The sequence below is a fragment of the Bos taurus genome, chromosome 26, assembly GCF_002263795.3.
Source record: "Bos taurus isolate L1 Dominette 01449 registration number 42190680 breed Hereford chromosome 26, ARS-UCD2.0, whole genome shotgun sequence".
Classification (NCBI taxonomy): Eukaryota; Metazoa; Chordata; class Mammalia; order Artiodactyla; family Bovidae; genus Bos; species Bos taurus.
This window is the reverse complement of record NC_037353.1, coordinates 18,320,867-18,343,300: the sequence shown is the minus strand read 5'-3', so window position 1 is coordinate 18,343,300 and position 22,434 is coordinate 18,320,867. Positions and strand designations below refer to the sequence as shown.

Sequence of the window (22,434 nt, the reverse complement as noted above, 5' to 3'; positions counted from 1 at the left end):
AAGACTCAGACAGAGCCTGGGCTTCTGTGAAGGGGATAGAGAGATAGTGGGTGAGGTCTTGGGTAAAAGAAATGGGCCCCGTTTTCTCCTTATGGACCAGGGGAGAGAAGACTGGAAATGTCCCAGGGCCTCGGTGATACCCTGTTGGCCTCCTTGGTGGGCCACTGCTGCCATGGGCTTCAATCAAACATCTGTTCTGGCATTAGCTACCCTGCCGCATTGGCTGGGCCCCCAAGTTCTCCCTGGGGAAGCTCAGACTAGCAACTTGATCACTTGTCCTGAGTGGAGGCCCCTCCTTGAGCACAGCTTAGATTCTGCTTGCCCAGTTCTGTGGTCCCTGTGCTTGGTTCTCTTTCCCCAGACCGCATTGAGTCCTGCCTATACCTATCCCAGGTCCTTATGAGGGAACAACCCAAAGAATATGCCGTCAGAGTCTAGATAAACTTAACTGAGAAAAATGATATGAATGAAGGATGGCCTACACGCATGCATCCCTCAAAATATTCTAAAACCCACCCTGGCTCAAGGCAGGCCAGTGGAGGGCAGTGCATGCCATGGGGCCGACCTGTCTGCAGAATGACTTCTCCTGAGGTCTGGTTTCAGGCTGTGAGCCTGGACTGGCAGTCCATAACTAATTGCCCTGTGAAACACATTGCTGTGTCAGAAGCAGACCAATTTACCAAATGTCATTTTGCTAAAAGCCAATTTGCCCAAAGCCAATTCACTGAATGGCCAATTTGTCAAATGACCAATTCATCAAAATGACTTACTTTCTTTAACTACTTGGTGTGAGTTGACTGGCTTGCGTTTTGCATTTATGATGGTACTTTAAGGACTGATCCATTTGTCCCTGGCCACACTCCAGGTGTTTGAACTATGGTGAATGCCTCCTGAGTCTCTTCCTTTGACTGCAGGGAGCTGGGGCAGGGAAAACCCAATAGCCCCTGAAAGGCCTTTGTGAAGACAAATGGGAAACAACCCAACTAAAATGAAATTGGTAAAGGAAACAAAGAAATTTAGCAAACTGCCTTTCGGAGAACTGGCTGATCTGTGACTTGGCTTCTAGGCAAGTGACTCAGAAGGGAGCAACTTAATGTCCTCGAGCCTCCTTTGGGGATGTTGTAAGTGTCCCAATTTTTTTTTTAATATTCGGCTGCTTCTTTAGGGGACCCGTACGAGGCCTTTATGCTTGGTTTTAGAACCAGGAAAGGCCACACCTCTCCCAAGCTCGCTTTCATCTCTGGACTTGGCAAACTGTATGCATAGCAATCTCCGTGTCCTCAGAGTCTGGAGAAAGGCCCATGTATAACACATGCAAAGGCTTTTATAGGATGTGCTTCTCCCTCTCATTTGACATGTTTACTCATTTTTTAAAATAACTTTATCTTTTTGGCTGTGCTGGGTCTTCGTTGCTGCACAGGTGTCTCTTTAGTTGCGAGAGCGGGGGTCACTCTTCAGTTGTGCATGGGCATCTCATTGCGTGGCTTCTCTTGCTGTGGGGCACAGGCTCTCGGGCACACGGGTTTCAGTAGTTGCGGCTCCTGGGCTCTAGAGGGCAGGCTCAATAATTGTGGCGCATGAGCTGATTTGCTCCCGAGTTTCCACAAATTGATGGAGAAGGAAATGGCAACCCACTCCAGTACCCTTGCCTGGAAAATCCCACGGATGGAGGAGTGTGGTAGACTACAGTCCATGGGGTCGCAAAGAGTCGGACACAACTGAGCAACTTCACTTTCACATTCCACAAATTGAACACACTCACATAACCAACAGCACACAGATCAAGAAGGAAAATATCATGAGCACCCAGAAGCCTCTTGTACCTCCTTCCAGTCAGTAATCCCCCCGCATGGGGTAACCATGATCCTGCTCCCACAGCATAGACTCATTTTGCCTATTTTTGTGCTTTATATGAAAGGCACATGTGGTATCTAATCCTCGCTATAACCCGGCAAGAGGGAGCTGTGATGAACTCTCCTTTACACACGAACAACCAGATTCAGAGAGGTTGAGTAACTTCCCAAAGGTCCCACAGATAGTAAATTGTGAAACTTGGAATCAAACCCAGTTTTGGAATCTGGCTCCAAAGTCTGTATTCTTTCCCCTATGTCTTAAATCTTTCTCCTGTTGAAGCCCCACCCTGTCTCTTTCCTCCTTCCGCCTCACTGTCCCCTGTGCCCGGACTGGGAATCTGTGAAGTCATTGGTCCTAACTACTCAAAGATGTCTGGAACAGGAGTCTTATCTTCCCCAGTGCATCCCTGCTTAGGACTCAGCAGCATGCCTGGGGCTTCCTGGGGGCTTGGTGCGTAATGGTTGAGTACGGGGAAGAATTAACGCGGGCTTACATTATGCTGGCCATCTTCATTTGCCTGATTGCCATTACTGTGTCTTTGCCATGGTGGCTGGGACCTATGCCCACTGGTCTGTTTCCTACTTGTCCTGGAGCTGCTCACTCCTGAATGGGACTCTAGCTTCTGAGCAGTTTTCCTTGTCAGGGCTCTGTGGTTGCTTTGTGGGGGTGTGTGCCTCTCCTCTGATATCTCTGTTGTGGGAATTGATTGCAATGATGCTTGGTAGCTGCATAACAAACAGCCCAGTTCACAGAAATGTTACCCAGGCTGGTTTTACAGCGCCATGATCCAGGGCTGTTTAATGTCTCTTCTTAATGAGTTTTCTGCAACATTAACTCAGCGGGGCTGGAGGGAGGGGGCAGCTGGCCACAGGAGGATGTGTGACTTCGGGGTGGTGTTGTGGGCATGAGAGGGAAAGTCTCTCTCCTGCCAACAGTGCCTGGCATGCACTGGTCACTCAGAGCTGCCCATTTCTTCTGCAAAGGTCCAGCCCCACAATCCATGGTGTCAGCCTCCAAATCCACCTACAGGAGTTTGGACATCAGGAGTTCCCTGGGAAAATATTGGGTGCTCGATGCTTTAACATATCTTAAGGCTTCACAGAGCATGTGTGAGCTTTAATTCCAGGTATGTTATCAGCATCTGAGGAGGAGGAGGGGTGGAGAATGAGAGGGGGTCAGAGCTGGACCACCCAGCAAGTAGTAGGGGTCATTTTGAAGCCTTATTGGCAACATGATTGTCTCTTACTGTGTGCCAGATAGTCTTCAGGATATGCTCATATGCCTTTGACTATTTATCTTATAAGCTTAGTTACAGATGAGGAAACAGGTGCAAAGGGGCAGTCAGTTGATTCTGAGCTTGCTTTTGAATCCAGTTTGCCTGACTCTCCTCCCAGACCAGCTACTGCCTGGCCAGCGCTTCATCCTCCTCCCAGTGAGGCTTTTTGGGGGGATATGAGTTCAGCTAATGGCCCAGCCATTTATTCCAGCTGGCCTGACTCAGGCCCTCAGGGGAGCAGAGGAGAGGGGATCTGGGGAGCACAGGGATTAGCTAGGGGAACTGGCCACTTAGTGCAGCCGGGACCCTTAGGAGGAGGCCCAGGTAGCTCCCAGGTGGGGTGGGGTGTCTTCCTTTGTTTTGACAACAGCAGAGAGGATGGGGCCCAAGATCAAAGGAAACTAGAAGTGGATGGCAGGCCGGTTCCACCTTCAGGCTACCAGCAGCAGCAGTGTGCCCTTTGATCCTACTCCCTGTCTCTTCTGCATTCTCCCCCCTCCCTCAATCCAAACTTGACTTTTGGAGACAAAACAAATTCATCCATGTTGAGAATCAGGCCCTGATAAGCTGGCAGTTTGCTTTTCTAGGAGCACCTGAGATTTATGAATGATAAAGCTCCAGTCCCTGCCTTGAGGCTGGAGTCAGGCAAATGTCTCTCTACCTGTCTTTATCAGCAAATGTCTCTCAAGAACCTGCTTTGAATGTCACCTGGAGACAGGTGTGCACACATACCACATACCCACCAGGGGTAACTCTGGGGCACCTGAATGTTGTCCCTAGGCTGGGGAGACTGGGCAGGGAGGGATAATTGCAGAATTAATTTCCCTTCTGGGTAAGAAGGGCAGGATTTGAGGGGAGACTTGAAGGACAGGCAGAGACAAAGGAGGGATGGTCCTGCCAGGCCCCAGGCATGCCTTAGATGTGGTTGTGTACCTGCATCCCACAGGGGCACCATGAACCTTTCCCCTGGGGTCCTCCTGCAGCAGGGACCTGGGGTGCTGAGCAGACCCCTGGGACTCTGTCTCCAGCCCCTTGCCTGAGCCCTGACCTGGAGCAGTGGCTCTTGACCTCAAAGGAGCGGATTACTTTCTCCATGCCCACGCCCTCTTAGCAAGTGTTGCCCTGCCCCGACCTCAGCAGGGATGCAGGGAGGACAGTGGTACTAATGTCGTGGCTGTCACTACCTTACCTCTGGTGAGCGTCTCCTCTGTTCCCTGTGAAGGTGGGCAGTGGCATGCCACAGGTGACAGGCCAGAGGCTGCTCTTCCCTCTTTCTACCCAGTGGGGGTGTTTGTGTCCAAGCCTCTCCCAACCCAGCACCCCCCAAAATAGGAGTTGTCACCTCTGTTCCTGGCTATGAAATGCTGGCAGGCACAGGGGCTATCATCCCTAGCCTTTAGCCTCAGCTGGGATAGGAACCTCTGGTGGCTCAGACAGTAAAGAATCTGCCTGCAATGCAGGAGACCTGGGTTCAATCCCTGGGTTGGGAAGATCTCCTGGAGAAGGGCACGGCTACCCACTCCAGTATTCCCGCCTGGAAAATTCCATGGACAGAGGAGCCTGGCAGGTTCTGGGGTCGCACAGAGTTGGACACAATTGAGCATGCACGCACAGTACAGGGACAGCTTTAAACTTTTCCCTCATCAGAGGCAGCACGTTTCAAACTTTCATATTCATGTGAATCACTGGGGGTCTGGCTAACATGCAGATTCAGATTCAGTAGGTGGGGCCAGAAGGTCCATCTTTCTGAATCTCCCAGGTGGCTCAGCTGCTGCTGGTCCAGGTGCCAGAGACGTGGGTGCTGTCACCCACCAAGGGGTCTTGGGTGGCACTTACAGCAGCAGCAGCGTGAGGGAAGCTGCTCTGAGCTGGGCCCACCCATGTGTCATTCCGCCCTCCTGACCTCTCGGGGAGGCTGGTACTTTTGGAAGTGGAGACCAAGGTGCTGGGAACTAACTGCAGGTCGTGCCCGAGGTCACGCGGCAGGCTGGTGGCAGAGCGAGCCTCCAGCCTCACTCCCGTCCCCGATTCCAAGTCCTAGAATTTTCAACCCTGACTCTCCCCACACCCCCAGCCCCAAGGCTCGTAAAGACAATTCGCAGTGGCAATCGACTGCCCACCCCAGTCAAAAGTACCATACACACACAGCCTCAGTTAAGCTCCATGGCCCCATGATTATTCCCACTTTATAGAGGAGGAGACAGAGGCTCTAGGGATTTGGAAACTGGCATGAGGTCCCTCAGTGGGTAGGTGCTCAGCTGCCTTTGTCTGCTCCAAGGCTTAGATCCTTAATCTGATAAAAGAGCCCTGTGCTAGGTGGCTTGGAGTAGTCAGGCTGCCCTGGTTTCCTCCAGGCTCCATATTGGGTGAGCTCATGGTAACCAGTCAGACGAGAGGACAGGACAGTTTGCCCAGAGACTCCACATGTCTTGAGAGGCAGACTGAGCAGGCCCCGAGCTCTGCAATGGGGCTGTCGGGTGGGGGCAGGAACCCAGGCCAAGTCTGGCTTTGTCTGGGCCCCCCACTGATTCTCTCAGAGGCCAGGCTGCCGGCAGGACCCAATCTACTTAGAGCGTGAAGGGGGATTAGCAGTGAGAACATGGGGTCTCAACCTTGGCTTCCCAGCCCCCACCTCCCCAGCCCTGGCGGAGGCTGAAGGGATTGGCGGGAGGAGGGCAGCAGGAGCAAGGGCTTCTGGGAGGGTGCCTGAGCCAGGGTGTGGGCCTCCCTGAAGAGAAGGGACCCAGCTGGGTCTCTGGGCTCACTGGGGTGTCCCAGACTCCAGGAGGGTGCTATTAGCCGCAGCCTGCCTCTCAGGGCCCCTCATCTTTGGGGGTGGGGTTCAGGCAGGGGATTATTTGCACCCTGAGTTCGAGACCCCCTCCATGGACTCCAGGGGTCCAGTTCCCTCTCTTCTTCTGGGTCCCACGAGAGTCACTCAGTCATCTTTGTCAGAGGCTCCTCATCCCCTTTGCTCATGCAGCTGGGACCACCTCAGAGCCATGGAGGGTGGTGACCGGAGTTATGTCAGGATGTGGGAAGGGCAAGTTGATTCTAACCCCAGTGGCCACAAATGCTTCTCTAGCGCAATGCCCCCCACCCACTCTTCAGACCTCAGACCTCTCTGGATGTCAGGCAGAGAAGGAACAACCGTACCCTGTGTCCGGGAAGAGGTTTGTTCCACAAAGTTGACACAGAACCAGCCATCCTGCCCCAGGTCCCTGCTTTCCCCTCTCAACCCCAAGGCCTGTCCTAACTCCTTGTTTAGTCAGGAAAATGCAGAGGGATTGCTGCAAGAGACTCATGGAGGGAACCACTTTATTCAGCTAAATGTTACTGAGCCCCTGCAGTGCACTCCATCTAGGGAGGGATACAACGGTCTGGAGCCATAGATTGGAGGCTAAATCAAAAAAACCAAAAATCAATATTTTATTACATTCATTACACAAATATTTCATTATAAGCCTGGATTTGTGCTGAGAAAGAAAATCACAGGGGCCTTGGGAACCTGTAGCAGAGGGAGCTGTGAAGGGAGATGTCTGTAGACTGAGATATGAAGGATGAGTAGGAGTTACCAGGGGAAGAGTGGAGGGAGAATAGTTTTGGCAGAGGAAACGGAAGGGCAAAGGTCCTGTGGCAGAAGGGATTTGAGGGGACGGCAGCCTATGTGGCGAGCACCCAGTGCCTGTCATATCAGATCCTACAAGGTAGGTGCCGCTTCTTACCCCCATTTTGCAGATGAGAAAACCGAGGCCAGAGAGGTTAGGTGACTCACCCAAGACAACATGATTTAAGTGAGTGAGACAGGACTCCTTGACCCCAAGTCACCATGGTGACACTCGGTTGTGGCTCTCAGCCAGCGGCCTCTACTCCTTGGCCTCTCAGTGTGTGCTTCCGGGACCAGCAGCATCTGTATCTCTGGGAGCCTGTCAGAAATCTAGGACCTCATTCTTACCTGTAGGCCAGTCCCTGGTCTGGCTGCTGCATCCTTGCTCTGGTAATCTGATTCTTGCTGTCCGGCCTGAGGCTGCCTTCTGAGCTGCTGTCTGCCCTGTGGCTGTGTGCCCTGGGCCTCCTTTGGCCAGGATCGGGTCACCAGCTGCTCCGGGTTTTGGTTTGTCCTTCCAGCTCCAGAGCACCCCTCTTCCAGGATGGCCCCTCTCAGTATATCGCATCCTGCTCTGACACACCCGGGGCCACGCATGCACCTCACTTCACTTCACCTCACTTCAGGGTCTCTGATAAGGTCACCGAGACAGGAGCATGGGAGCAACAACGACCAAGTTTAGGGGAGACCTAGGAGGCTCTGGAGAAGGCAGTGGCACCCCACTCCAGTACTCTTGAGTCAGACTCAAGAGTCAGACTGAGCGACTTCGCTTTCACTTTTCACTTTCATGCATTGGATAAGGAAATGGCAACCCACTCCAATGTTCTTGCCTGGAGAATCCCAGGGACAGGGGAGCCTGGTGGGCTGCCATCCATGGGGTCATACAGAGTCATACACAACTAAAGCGACTTAGCAGGAGGCTCTGGACCTGGGGAAATATGATGAGGAAAGTCGTAGGTGGGACCTTTGGAGGTTGCGTGCCAACGTGGTGAAAATGGAGATGAGGAACTTTATTTCACAGAGGCTTGGAAAAGACAAGATAGTTGTTGACCAGGTAGGAGATCAGCTGGGGCAAAAAAGTAAATAGTTTTGGGTTTGCCAAATGGCTGAGCAGGCATCCAGGTCCAGGGACGGCTTCTGGCGTCCCCTAGTGACTAGTGAGAAAATTGGAAACACCAGAACCTTAGCAAAGGGATCGGGGGACCTTGCTTCATTTGGGACAAAGCCAGCGTTTCTTAAAAACTGCCAAATGGAGGGACTCGAACAGAACCGTAAATACATGAACTCTCTTAATCTTCTTCAAAGCCCTGTAGACTAGATAGTTTAACTCTCATACTACAAATAGGGAAACTGAAGCTCTCAACTGCGTAGCTTCCGGGGCCCACGGCTGTAAACGGCAGAAGCAGGAGCTGCGTATAGATCCTTCCATTGCAGAGTCTGGGGTCTCTTCACCGCCCTTTCTGCTAGCACTCTGCGTGTCCTGGACTTTCCAAAGCTCAGCTGTTTCCCTGTGGTCTAGACGTTGGCCTCTTCCAGGGTCTCAAATTCAGTTTCCTTTACCCTTTTTAACAGCAAGGGCACCATACCCATACCCAGCCTTGGACTCTCACCTCATTAAGTGGCACTTGGTTTCCACTGGGGGCAGAATCTTTTCTCTATAAGCTTTGGTGCCCCAGAGCCATGTCTAAAAGGCCATCAGATCACACCCCTCTCTGGTGTAACTGTCACCTCCTCTGCTTGGCAAGGCTTTTTCCTTTCAACACCCTCCACCCACCCCCCTCCTGCTCCCAGCTGTTCCTGGATCAAGCCAGGCTCATGCCTCCTGCCTCTGACAGACCATTCTTGCCCCTCCTCTCCCCACTTAGTTCCTGGTGTGCATCCTTACAGAATTGCTCTGCCCGAATCATACTTTGATGCGATGCTACTCTAAGAAACAGACACATGAAACCCATTTATTATATGGATCTAATGTTATTGATTAGGACACTCAGTCATTTTTTACAAAGACCCCTGGAGAAATTCTTGTCGCATCTTAGTGCCCAAAACAGCTATACTCCTGAGAAATAGGTTCTTTTGAGTTTATACATGTATCGAGGATGCAATTAACTGACCAGTTTTCCCTTTACGCATGGGCTCTCAGAAAGCTTGACACCCACCCTCAATCCTGGACCCGGCAGCTATATGGGTCATGTGATATTGCATGCTCGGTGTCCACCATTGATTTGTCTTCTCTTTGCCCTACTTTTTACTTCTGCACTCTTGCTGTTTTATAAATCCCTATAAGCCACCTGCAAGCCTTTCTGGAACAAGGTTGGCCTAAATCAATACACTGATCAATACAAATAAAAAACCTTCCTTGCAGGGCTGTAGTGAGGATTAAATGGAATAACGGTGGGGAGTTCAGCCCAGAGTTCCCTGCCAGGCTTGGCTGAAGGGCGAACTGCTAGCTGGGACAGAGACAGGCTGGTTAGATGAAGCCAGACACAGCTGAAATGTAGTTATGGAGGAGAGAGAGGAGAGTCTATGTCGCAGGCTTGAGATGCCTTCTTTCAAGGGGAGAGCGAGCAGGGAACATGGGGTGTGATGGTGACAAAGCCCCTTGAGACCACAGGTGCTTGGGGCGGGTTAGGTGGCTGGGGGACAGGAGGGGCTGGGGTTTGGAGAGAAGGGAGCTCGGAGATGTTGGCTCACACTCTGTTTGAGGGGCAGGGTTTTAGGCGCAGCTGTTCCCCCACTTTGCACACAAGGAAACTAGGGCTCAGGAGGAAAAAGGGTAAACCCACAAATGCAAAGCCAGGAAGTGGGGAGAGGGGATTCGAACCAGCCTTTCTGAGGTCAGGGCCCCGTGCACTCTGCTTCGGCACTTCTGTTTCATTGTCTCAACCAGAAAAACTCAGGCCATGGGGGGTAGTTCCCACAGCTTAGGGAATTCCCAGTGGGGAGCCCCGTGGGCTGTGTTCTTGGGGCTCAAAGTAAACCCTGAGGCTCATGGGGTGAATGGCTGAGAGGAAGGAAATGGTGAAAGCCCCAAGGATCTAGCCCAGGAGGAGGGTCCGAGGTCTGCCGAACTGTCCGACATAGGTTCCTGAGTCGGGACCAGCAGCCCAGGCCATCAGAGATTGTCAGAGATCCACTGCCATGTATGGGGAGGCTCTGGGACCTGACTGCTAGGCTCAGCCTCTGGAGCACTCCCCCTGCCCCCACCCCCACCTCCACCAGCTTTTTTCCCTTAAAGAAGCCGCCTCACTTCTCTGAGCCTCCCTTTCCCACTTCCTGCAGTGGGGATGGTGATAGTATTTGCCCCACACTGTGACGTGCTGGGCGGGGCAGGGGTTGGGGAGGTTGCTATCCCCACTGTGGGAAGCAAAGGGGCATTTATGAAGTCTGCAGTGAGGATTGAGAGAGGGAGGAGAGGCAAGTGGACAGGAGCCCGAGGCCCAGTCCTGCCAGGGAGGGGAGGCTGGTTTGCTAAGGCCGTGCAGTGCCTTCTCCCTCACTTCAGGATGTTAATAAGGGGGAGGTGACGAAGTCCCGGGTGGTCCCTGCCTTCCACGCCTCAGGGCTAGGATGCAGTCCTGTGTTCCTAGGTGGGCATGCTTAGTCCCCAGGCTTCGTAGCAGCCCTGGTCCCCGCAGACCCCAAGACCACAGCACCTGGAGTCAGCTCCAGCCTGGAGTTCCTGACCTAGGTGGGCTCCCTACTGCTGGGTTACCTGGGATCCAGCTGTGCCTTCTTCTGGCGCTTCTGTTCCTGCTCAGTAGAACACAGAGTGAGCTATCAGAAGACTCTCTACAGGTGTGGGGCAGCTGGGGGCTCTGTCGAGAAGCCCCTCCTCTTTCCTTTGCAGCCCTGGAGGATGCCTTGGGGCCGAGCTGACCCCCACGGATCTGGCGTAAAGGGTTGGGGGCTGGCAGAGCCGATTATCTGACCACTGCCTCAGGCTGCACCCTCTAGCTGCAAACCCTCTGCCCAGAGAAGGGGCAGTGGTGGGGGCCTGAGCTCTGACTCGTTCACTCATTCATTCGATAAATGTTTGCCAGTGATCTTTGTGTGCTGAGCACTGTCCCAGGTGCCAGGACACAGCTCTGTCTGGTCAGGGTACTGTCTGGCTCGCTTGACCTCCCTGGCTCTTCAGGGTGCTCTGGAGAAATGTTTCTGATTATTTTTTTCTCCCTCTGGCTTTGTCTTCACAGGGACCTAAGTGAGAACACCATCCAGGCCATCCCCAGAAAGGCTTTCCGTGGCGCTACAGATCTCAAAAATTTGTGAGTATAAGCCTGAGAAGGAAGGGGGCTTCGGGCTGCAGGGCACCCCTGGCAGCATCCTGATGGGTCTTCCTGAGCCCTGTGGTCCAGGCAGCCAGGGAGCAGGTCTGGGCTGTGAGACGGCTCATGCCAGCATGGTCTTCTGGAACAATCTGGGGTGGGAGAAAGCACTTCATCAGCCTTGTGGGACTGGGTTGAAAGGAGTGTCATCAACAGTGGGATTCTTGTTCCATTGAAATGAACACTCTCTGTACCCTTGCCCTTCAGTGGGTGGGGAGAGTTGGGTTTGACTGTTCCCCCCTTTTTTTTGGCAGGTCCAAATTGTATAAGCTGTTGCAAGTCAGTTAATTTCAATGAGCCTCTATATATTGTTCTGCAAAACGGGGGCATCATATTTATGTCACAAGCTTGCTCTGAGTTTGAAATGAGACCTGGAAATGAATACACTCTGTTGAAAGCTGTGTAAATGTAATGGTTTATTTCTATTATTCATATTTATTCTAGTCCAAGCTTATAACTCCAACCCACCCCAGGTCTGACTTGCTGTAGTGATGGCAAATGCCTGGCATGCTTGTCACCCTCCTCCTATTCCTGGTGCCTGTAGTAGACATTGGTAATCGATCACTGCATTCTTCCCCAAGGAGCCCAATCACAGCTTCAGTTTATTCTGGAAGCAGCAGTCCAGGTAGCTGCCTTGAGTCGGTCTCTCTTAGCCCTCAGGCTGAAATCTGTTTGCCAGCTCTGGCTGCCACGGCTCCTATGATAGACTCTCATTTTACAGCTGCCAGCACCCTCTAGGTGGTCTCTAAAGTGGAGGTGGTACCTGCTAATATAACTCTTGCTTATACTTACTGTTTTAAAAATAAGACAGACTTTAAGCTTTTGTTAACGATTACCGGTTGGATCGCTGTGTGTATACTGGGCAAATGATTGGGGTCAGGCTTCTGTGTTTGGAAGTAGTGGAGCGCTGGGTGGAATGCTGGGTCATCCCTGCCATAGGTAACGTGCTGTCCTCTCTACCACGTTCCTTTGCTTCACAGACAGCTAGACAAGAACCAGATTGGCTGCATTGAGGAAGGAGCTTTCCGGGCTCTGCGGGGGTTAGAGGTGCTGTAAGTAAAGCCTAGGAAGGGTGGCAAAGGCAGGAGAGCCAAGCTGATACAGGCATCAGGGACCCAGCAGCCGCGCGAAAGGCGGGCGTACCTGGGAGGTGGGCTCTAGGCCAGGACTTGCTGCCCGAGGATAGAAGGGCTCGTGCTCGTGGGATCCTGCCTGTGGCAGCATGACCCAGGCTTAAACTGCTTGTGATGAAGCCCCAGCGTGAGTGGCTGTGTCTCTCCAGAGTTTCTAACACATGAGGCCTGAATGCCTCCTCTTCCTCCCTCTGTCTGTGTGAGCCCCATGCTTTCTTCCAAGCCAGCCAGAGTCTGCACCCATCCTCCCCTCCTGGCTCCCCGTCCCCTGTCCTACCAGCCTCAGAGTTTATGGCACAGCTGGCTCTTCGTCACTGTCCCAGCTCAGGGTTTTCCTCTGGGAAAACCTCAGGTGGCTCTCTGGCATAACCCCCGGGGTCCAGCCCAGCGCTGGTCCCTTGAGGGTGAACCGTGAGCGCAATGTGAGAGGGAAGCCAGGTCCCCCCCTTCCCGCGCAGCTTCCTGCTGGGCCGATGCTAAGTGACCTTGGTTCCCCCCCACCCCACTTAGGACCCTGAACAACAACAACATCACCACGATCCCCGTGTCCAGCTTCAACCACATGCCCAAGCTGCGGACCTTGTGAGTCAGCCCGGGGTGCCTGAGAGCACAGCGCCCAGCTGGGAGGGTACTGGGGCTCGGAGTGGGGGTGGGGAGAGCTCGGCCTCCTCTGAGACCCCAGAGGTCACCCCAGGGAGGGGGCTGAGTCGAGCTGGGGGAGGGGGAGTGATCTAAAAGGGAAGGACGTTGAATGTCTTTTATGTTGGATGTTTCCCTTGGACAGCAGATAATTTGTTTTTGGGTTGGAAGGTGAGTTAAGTGATTTGAGGGGAGGGTGTCTGTGGGCTCAGTGAGTGTGTCTTCACGGGGCACACTCCAGCCAAAGGGCTGCCCCCAGTGCTGGGAGAGGAGGGAGGCTTCCCCCTGCTCAAATAATCTCCAGCTCTTGGGGCCTGAGCTGCGAAGCTGACTGGGTGTAGGCTGTGCCCCGACCGACCGAGTGGAGTGCCAGGGGCTCGACCCCCTACCCCTGCTGAGCGGAGGGGCTCTGCCCCAGTATTTCCAGGGGCTGGGGACCCAGGTTGGTTGTGAGCCTCCCTGTCCTCGCCCATCCCCTGCAGCCGCCTGCACTCCAACCACCTGTTCTGTGACTGCCACCTGGCCTGGCTCTCCCAGTGGCTGAGGCAACGGCCAACCATCGGGCTCTTCACCCAGTGCTCCGGCCCCGCTGGCCTGCGCGGCCTCAATGTGGCTGAGGTCCAGAAGAGTGAGTTCAGCTGCTCAGGTGGGTGCCAGCCCTGCTTGGGCTCTCAGATCCCCATCGCCTGCCTCCTGCCCGCCTCCTGTTCCCACCCAGGGCCTCCTGTCACCACGCATTCACATCTGGGTCACCCAAGACCCCCTGTCCTCATCCGTGGACGCCTCTTGGACCACATGCCATCTGCTACGCTCACTCACTCTCTCCTGTCCAGACTCACTGCCTCCTGTCCTCAGTCACCTCCTTCTCCTGCTTCAGCCACTACCTCCTGCTCTCAGGCATTGCCTTTGTCTACGCATCGCCTCCTGCCTCCACTGCATTTCCCCTCCGGTCCCCACCATCAGTCCTTTCCTGCTGCCTGCCCCTTGTCCCTCTGCCCCATCCCTTCTACTCAATGCCTCGCTTTTGCTTCTACCCAATGCGGCCAGCCCTTTCCTCCCTCCCCTCCCCTCCAGCCCGTCAACTCCCACCCCTCACTTCCTCCATTCCTTGCCCCCTCCTATTCCCGCCTCTCCCTTCCCTCATTGTGCTACTTTGAAAAGCCATTGAATTGGGCCTAAAGCCTTGGTTTGAGGCGAGACAGACTCCAGAGCCTGTACCTCCATCTTCCACCGGGGGTCCTGCAAGGGCCTCCTCTCCGGCCACCCCACCTCCTGTCTGGTCCTTCCAGTCTCCACTCTGCAGCCAGAAAAACGTAAAGGGACGGACAAATTTGGACTGGTTACTGTTGCTTCATCCTCACCAGGCCTCCCGGTGCTCCTGGTAGAGTCCAAGCTGGCCTTGGGCTCCTCGAGGCTGGGCCAGGTCATCTCTGCCTCCTCCACCTAGTGGCCCCCTCAGTCTTCCGTCCCAGTGGGCTCTTCTCTGCCCTTCCCAGGAGCAGGTGCCTCCCACCTTGGCCTCCTGGCAGGCTGCTCCCCTGCTGGGTACACCCTCCCCGCCTTGCTGCCCCGCCTGGTCCTCACCCTGCAGAGACCCAGATGGGACTTCCCAGGGACTGGTTGCAAGGTCCATGAGCACATGGGCACATGTGACATATTCTCTGGTCATTTCTTAGCACTTTGCTCACACTCGACACAGAGATAGATGCTCAGGGAATGTTTGCTGAGTAAGTGACCAGCTCACAGATTCATGAAAGAGGATCAGATGCTGCCCATTTCTCCCAAGCCTGTGGACCCGAGCCCACCAGTCACACAGAGGTCGGCGTCCTCTCCTCAGCATGAAGCTGGGGATGGGGTGGGGTGGCTGTCTCCTCCTCCTCAGCGCCGGTGCCCCTGTGCTCAGGGCTGCTGTGTGTGTGAGACACGACCCTGCAGCTCCGGGCTGGGGGTGTGCGTGTGTTATGCAAAACACAGGGCTGAGAATAGCCAAGCAGTTTCTTTCATGATATCCCAAAGTTGGAGATCACCCGCATGTCTACCAGCAAGAGATTGGATTAGCCAGTGATGACAGAGCCATACAATAGACTATAACTCGGCAATGAAAAAGAAAAAACTGTGTACTCATACAGTACAATGGGCGAATCTCAAAAATTTTACCTTGAGTGAAAAGAAACCAGATGTAAGAGAGCCTGCGGTCTGGTTTTGCTCAGGTCCACAGACAAGCAGAACAAATCTTTGGTGAGAGATCTCAGAACACCGGCTACTTCAGGGAAGGAGCATGAGGGAAACTTCTTGAGTGATAGAAATATTCCCTGTTGAGGGGGTGGTTCTGTGACTGTATCCATATGTGGGAATTGGATCAGCTCTACACCTAAGACGGTACACTCGGTATAAGTGATACATCAGTATTAAAAGACATGGGCCCTTACATCAGACACTGGGCTTCACCCTGAATGCACCGCTCATTAGCGGTGTCACTTCCACAGATTAATATCGAGGACTCCATTTTCTCACCTGGAAAGTGGCCACGATGATATCACGCTCTTTGCAGGGTTGTGCAGTAGGAGTCACTGAGATGTTACACACACAACCCTTACCACAACATGTGGCGCAGTGTGCACTGGTAAATACGGTCCTTGTATTCAAGCCAGAAGTGTCCAGTGACTTGGACTAGAACCCAGAGCTTCAGAACTGAGGCTAGGATTTCTTAGTGTGCAATTCACACTCTCATGCAGCAGAGTTAGGTTCAGATTCAAGTTTAGCAAACATCGGGCTCTGTTTCCGCAGGCCAGGGGGAGGCGGGGCGCACGCCCTCCTGCACCCTCTCCTCCGGCTCCTGTCCGGCCATGTGCGCCTGCAGCAACGGCATCGTGGATTGTCGTGGCAAAGGCCTGACCGCCATCCCTGCCAACCTGCCCGAGGCCATGACAGAGATGTGAGTACAGGCAGGGCCGGCCAGGCTCTGGTGGTCCAGGGAGGAGCCAGAGCGGGCACTACCCCGAGGCCCCTCTACACTTTGCCTCAGTTGGGCTGAGCTCTCTGCCCAAGGCTGGCACTCTGGAAGGTTGGGGCAGGGTGTCCCTCTGTGGTTCATCTGTCCAGCCCAGCTGGGCCAGTCTGCTAGAATTGGTTTCTTAGTATTAACATTGTACATGAGCCCCTTTCAGCCACACCAGCTTGGGATAATGGCACTCAAAACCAGCTCCTTTTCTCTGCTGCAGCCCCCTTACTCCAGACGAGGATGGGAGCAGGGACTGATGGGTAAAGGGCCTGGTTTCAACAACAACTTGGGTGGGGCCACCTGCCCTTGTCCTTCTGTTTTCTCTCTGCAGCCGGCTGGAGCTCAATGGGATCAAGTCCATCCCCCCGGGGGCCTTCTCTCCCTACAGAAAGCTGCGGAGGATGTGAGTGTCTTCTGCTGTTTCCTGGGGGTCAGCATAGGGCAAAGCCCAGCCCAAGCATGCCACTGCCCTGGGGCAGGTGCTGACTCTGGGTCCCATGGCTGTGCCTAGGGCCAAGTCATCACCGGCCTTCCTCCCAGGCTCATCTGTGATGTAGGGATGGTGGTGGTGCCACCTGCTTGAAGGGTAGTCATGAGGCCCAAAGGGGATGCTGAGTCTGAGTCTGGCACGTGACCAGAACTGACTGTCATCCTCCCATTTCAGCTTGGGCACCAATAGGAGCAGTTGAGGCTGTGAGGGGTGTGTGTAGGGGATAGCTGGGTTGCCCCCTGTGCATGGTCCTTGGATAGATAGGAGAACTGGCCCTTCTCTTTCCTAATTTCAAAGAAATATCTGCCCTCCCATAGTATCTGGGAGGCAGGGGGCAGGCAGGGCTTGGTGGCCGTTGAGGAATTCAGCCACCTTCTCTCCTCTGCTCACCTTGCAGAGACTTGAGCAACAACCAGATCTCGGAGATCGCGCCTGATGCCTTCCAGGGCCTCCGGTCCCTGAACTCACTGTGAGTAGCAGTGCCAAGGCTCTGCAGTGGTCCAGGGCATCGCCCCAGGGCACCTCTGGTGGGTGTGAGAGAAGGAACATGTCGCCACCCACCCAGCCTCAGTGGGTCTCTCTCTGGATGCAGTGCCCAGGGTTCTTGTGCTCAGGTTTCCCTTCCTCTTGGTGGACCCTCTGCAGCTGGGAGGGGGAGGAGGGAATCAAGGGCTGAGTGCATGGAAAAGCTAGGCAGAGCTGTTGCCCCTGGCAACAGTGACGCTCTTCCTTTTGCAGTGGGGATTTTCCCAGCATTCCTTGTGGCAGTCATCTGGCTTAGTCCAGCCTTCATGTTGACCCTGCCTCCACACAGAGGCCCAGTACTCTGTTCTCCTAAGCATTCCCTGGGTTAGGGAATGGCAGCAACCACCAGCTCTAGTTGTGAAATCTGCTACAGCTTATAACTTTTGTCCCAGACGTGCTCTGATCTCAGGCTGTGGTGGGTGATGGTGAAGACCGTGTTTCCTGCCTACCTGCTCCCTAACCCTGTCCAGTATTTCCCTTCCCTCAACAGTTTATTGGGGACCCATCAATCTACAAAGCACTGTGTGGCATCGAAAATTAGGAGATGTTGCCATGTCTCTTTTTCCAAGAACCCTTGCTTGCACTCCCCCGTTCACTGAGCCTCTCACTCCCTGAGGTCCCATGGTGCATTGTCTCCAGAGTGAACTCAGGGTGCTTTCCAAATCAGATCATGTCGCAGAGGCCTCCTGGTGCTGGCTGGCTGAGATTCAAGCTACTGTCCACTTTGTTTCCTCTACCCAAAACATACTGAAGCTGTCCACTCGGGCCAGCCTGGAACCTACTTAGCTCCCGCTGTGCCCTCCTCCAAGAGAGATCTCAAAGAGATAGCACGCTGTTTTTACTCAGATGGAGTGTTTCCAGGAGTGGCTGGAGGGGTGGGAGGGTGCAGCTTGTGAAACTGGAGTGGAATACACCCCCCCACTCCAGGTTTCCATGACACTTCCACCCTCTGTCTGACCCCATTCCTGCCTGCATGTCTTTTTTGAACATTTGCATTTTTTTCTGATTATGTGTGTAATTCATGTTCCATGAAGGAAACTGTAAATTCTAAAGCATAAAACAACCCACTTGCAATCCTGCCACCAGATCAAAGCCCAGCTAACACTTTGGTCTGTTTCCTTCTTGTGATAATATTTTATCAGTGCTGGAAAGTGTCACTTGACATGCTGGAGCTCATACCATATGTGCTGTATCGATCCCATTTTTGCCTGTAATTCTCTGAAAAGATGATTTTTCCTGCCCTTGGGATTTTCTTCTCTCTGAAAAATCTCCTTTCGGATCCCTAACCAGGTTAATTTCCCATGAGCTTCCCTGGAAGGGCCCTTTTGCAGGCTTCCATGGGATCTGTGCTTGAGGGCAGAGAGTGAGTGAGGGGGTGCTCTCAAAACAGTGGGGGTCACGGCTGCCTCTAGCCTATAGGTCACCTTTGTGCTGATTAGGGACCATGACCCCTTCCCAGTGCACTTTACTGCCATCTACTGGCCGCTCTTAGAACAAGCCTACACCCGTGGGACCAGTAGTGTGAAAGGCTTAGGGATGGTACCGTCGTGTGGGCAGGGCTTGGAGAGCTGTGTGGGGCAGTCCTCTAATTCTCCCTTTCCACTGCCTTCTTTCCAGGGTCCTCTATGGGAACAAGATCACAGACCTCCCCCAGGGCGTGTTTGGAGGCCTGTTCACCCTACAGCTCCTGTAAGGACCTAAACGCGAGTGACCTTGGGTGGGGCCTACAGAGGGGGGCAGTGTTCCTCCGGCCTCTCAGCCTGGCCCTTTCGGCCTCTTTGGGATGTGGGACTCACTGGAGGCAAGGAGCTTGGGGGATGGCAGACCTGGCAGGGCTGTGAGGGGCCAGAGAAGTGGATTCAGAGCTGATCGCAGGATGCCTCAGTGGAGAGGTCCCTGAGATGCAGCCTGCGTTCCTGAATGCTCACTGTTGCTAGGGATGGAGTTGTCTCCTGTGAGGGACACCCAGGCCCAGGCCAGGCTCTTTGAGCCATGAGCGTTCAGCCAAGGTTCTCTCCCAGGGCCCGAGACGCACAGAAGCCAGACACTCCCTCTCAGCTGCTTGGGAAACCCAGCAGAAGGGGAAGCGGAGGATCCCCCAAATGCCTTTGGGAGGTGGCCTGGCCACTATGCTCGCGGGTGTCCCAGAATCCCATGGGGCAGGCACCCCTTTCAGTTCCTTGAAAGAGAGACACGTGGGACTAAATGGTCCCTGTGCATAGAGAAGGCGGCCGGAGTCCTCAGCTCCTCTGGTTCTCAGCTCCTCTGCATGGAGTGCACATCCAGAGGGCCAGATCCCCTGCTCCTGCTCCCGTGGACTCCTTCCTGACATAACGCATGGTCGTTGCCTAGGAAGAAGCCCAAGAAATGATGTGTCCACTTCTGTGGCTCTCCCCTCACCACCTGCCTGGCTCTGCCCACAGGCTTCTGAATGCCAACAAGATCAACTGCATCCGGCTCGACGCCTTCCAGGATCTGCAGAACCTCTCACTGCTCTCCCTGTATGACAACAAGATCCAGAGTCTTGCTAAGGGCACCTTCACCTCCCTGCGGGCCATCCAGACCCTGTGAGTGCCCTCTTGCCCCTCCTGCACCCCAGCAGGTGGACCTCAGGGAGATAACAGCCTCTAGGTACAGGCAGGTGTTCAAATTCCAGCTATGCCTCTTAGGAGAAGGCAATGGCACCCCACTCCAGTACTCTTGCCTGGAAAATCCCATGGGCGGAGGAGCCTGGTAGGCCGCAGTTCTTATTGCCTGTGTGGCCCTAAGCAAGTTAGTTAGCTTCTCTGGGGCTCAGTTTACTCATTCATAAAATGCTAGCATCAACTTCACAGGGTTGTTATGAGATTAAAAGGGATGTTTGTACAGAGCTTGGCTCATTGCAAATGCTTCTTAAATGTTGGCTACAGTTTTTATTATTATTACTACCCATTGATTTTAAGACATGCGTTGTCTCCACAGTAACAGCTATGGAATTGGATTGCATATTATATTTGATGGCTTATTTAATTGGCAGCATTTTGTTCTTTCTTGATGATACGTAAAATATTAATATTAGTGCATCTTGCAATTGATAATGTCTTAAGTGAAAGACAGTGGCAGCAGTGATAATTATAAATTAAAATTAGAGAGCAGTAATTCTAGGAGTTTGCTTTAATCTTTTATTATACAAAATTATAAGCATTTAAAAGTAGCACAGCAGACCTCCCAGTGCTTGTCTCCCAGCTTCAACTCACAGCCAGTCAGCCTTGCTTCATCTCTATGTCCCTCCTTTCATGCCTCCCAGACATCATTTATCATCAACACAGAATTCATACATATTTATAAAAGGCAAGAACTCTGAAAACACACAACACTCTTGTTATATCTGAAAATACAACAATTCTTTAAAATCATCAACGATCTAATTAATGTTCAAATTTCCAAATGTCTCCTACATATGATACAATTTTAAAAATAATTTGAGTCAGGATGTAAATAAGGCCTATGCACGCCCTGTTGGTGGAAAGGTAAACTGGTATGTCCATGGTGGAGAAGAGTATGGAGGTTTCTCAAAAAGCTAAAAATAGAACTACCATATCACTCAGCAGTTCGACTCTGGATATATATCCGAAAGAACCCAAAACACTAATGCAATACGTTACACCCCGATGTTCATAGCAGCACTATTTTATAACACCCAAGATATGGAAGCAACCTAAGTGTCCAAGAGGACATGAATGGCTAAAGAAGATATGCTGTAAACATACCATGGAATACTCAGCCACAAAAAGGAATGAAAATTTACCCTTTGCAGCAACACAGGTAGATTTAAAGAGCATTATGCTAAGTGAAATAAGTCAGATAGAGAAAGACAAATATTCTATGATATCACTTACATGTGGAAACTAAAGAATACAACCAATTAGTGGTTATAATGAACAAGAAGCAGGCTCATAGATACAGAGAGCAAACTAACGGTTACCACTGCGGGAAGAGGGGAGGGGAAGCGCAGGGCAGGGGGAGAGGGCGGTACAGACTAAGGATGCTGACACGGGGAAGATAGCCAATATTTTGTAGTCACTATGGAAAGTAACATTTAAGAACTGTACAAAAATAAAATTTAAAATAAAGAGCATTTCAAAATCCCCTCCCTCATAAATAAATAAATGAGGTCTATGCGATATAACTGACTGATATTTGTTGGTGTGTCACTTAAATTGTTTTTAACCTATAGGTATCCTCTCCATCTCCTTTTCCCTTGCACTTGGTTTTTTGAAGACACTGCTTTTCTGGATTTGTGGAGTTCCCCACAGTCTGGATATGCTGACTTCATCCCCTATGGTATAGTTTCACATGTTCCTCTGTTCTATGTCCTGCAAATAGAAATTTTCATCTAGGAGCTTGCATCAGGCTCAGGTATTTTTTCTTTTTCTGGCAAGATGACCTCACAGTATTGTGTACTTTCATCAGGAGGCTCACGATATCTGATTTTCTTTTTCTGGCAAGATGACCTCATAGTATTGTGTACTTTCATCAGGAGGCTCACGATATCTGATTTTCTTTCTTTTTTAATAAACACCGTCACGGATTTCAGTGCCTAGACCCACTCCTTCATTAGGGGTCCTGAGTGGTGATATGATAATTTTAACATTGCTTCTCCAGTTGATAATGCTGGTGCAGTTATACCTTTACAAAAAGTCCTTATCTTTTAGGTGGAATGGTTCTGTACAGGGAAACTTCTACTATTTGGTTAGATTCAGGCACTACATTCCGCATCTTTAGCTGTGAGCCTGCAGCTTGACTTGACGTGCTGACCCATGGGTGCTTGATGTGTGCCCGATGGGCATTTATTAATATTACCATGGCCATTGTTGTCTTTCTCACCCCCACCACTGTTTACCCACTGGGCAATGCTCTCCATCAGCTAAGATCTGCATGGAGGCTGGGAAATAGATCAAGTAGAAGACACAGCTCCTGCTCCCTGGGAACCCTGCCTGTCAGCAGGGATGTCGGCCACAAAGACAAACTCATTAGAGCCAGGCACCCGCCTGTAGCCCACTCCTGCTAATTAACTTATGTATAGCCAGGGAGAGAGGGAAGGAACACCATGAGGAAATCTTGCCAAGCATGTGAAATTAGAGGTCATGGAGAGACACGGGCAAGGTGGGTTATTTTACAAAGCTGGCAGAACATCCGAGAGCAGTGCAGTAAGGAGATTTCAGGGCTAGGGACACACACAGGAAAGGCTTGCAGATAGGGAACAGGGCTGAGGATCTCCTGGGAAGTGCTGCCTCGCTTTCAAGGTGGAAGGGTTTCATCAAATAGATTGTGCTCACGGGGAATGGATTCTGTCTGTGTCCATTTACCTGGCTGGATTTCAAGAGTGCCTCTGCCCTCCTGGACGCCGTACCTTCTGAGATCTTGGCCACTGCCACGAAGGCACAGAGCTGGAGCAGGGTGTTAGAAGAGGAAGGTTTCCCATAGGTAGAGGTGATAGTAGTATTAATATTCATCGCATGACTGATAATTAATCACCCCTGGCCACCCCAGGCCACTCTTCTTTGTGTGTATTATCTTAACACAATAACCTGTGGAGTAGGTG

The 22,434-nt window shown here is 52.4% G+C and overlaps 1 protein-coding gene across 1 annotated transcript in view; it reads left to right on the top strand.

Moving 5' to 3' along the window:
- SLIT1 (slit guidance ligand 1) overlaps positions 1 to 22,434 on the top strand; it is a 172,041-nt gene that overhangs the window by 101,069 nt on the left and 48,538 nt on the right. Inside the window, exons 5-13 of the mRNA XM_002698413.7 lie at positions 10,931 to 11,002; positions 12,043 to 12,114; positions 12,706 to 12,777; positions 13,317 to 13,480; positions 15,622 to 15,769; positions 16,167 to 16,238; positions 16,723 to 16,794; positions 18,468 to 18,539; positions 19,274 to 19,417. Of these exons, the coding sequence (XP_002698459.1) occupies positions 10,931 to 11,002; positions 12,043 to 12,114; positions 12,706 to 12,777; positions 13,317 to 13,480; positions 15,622 to 15,769; positions 16,167 to 16,238; positions 16,723 to 16,794; positions 18,468 to 18,539; positions 19,274 to 19,417 (888 nt within the window). The remainder of the gene's footprint in view (positions 1 to 10,930; positions 11,003 to 12,042; positions 12,115 to 12,705; positions 12,778 to 13,316; positions 13,481 to 15,621; positions 15,770 to 16,166; positions 16,239 to 16,722; positions 16,795 to 18,467; positions 18,540 to 19,273; positions 19,418 to 22,434) is intronic.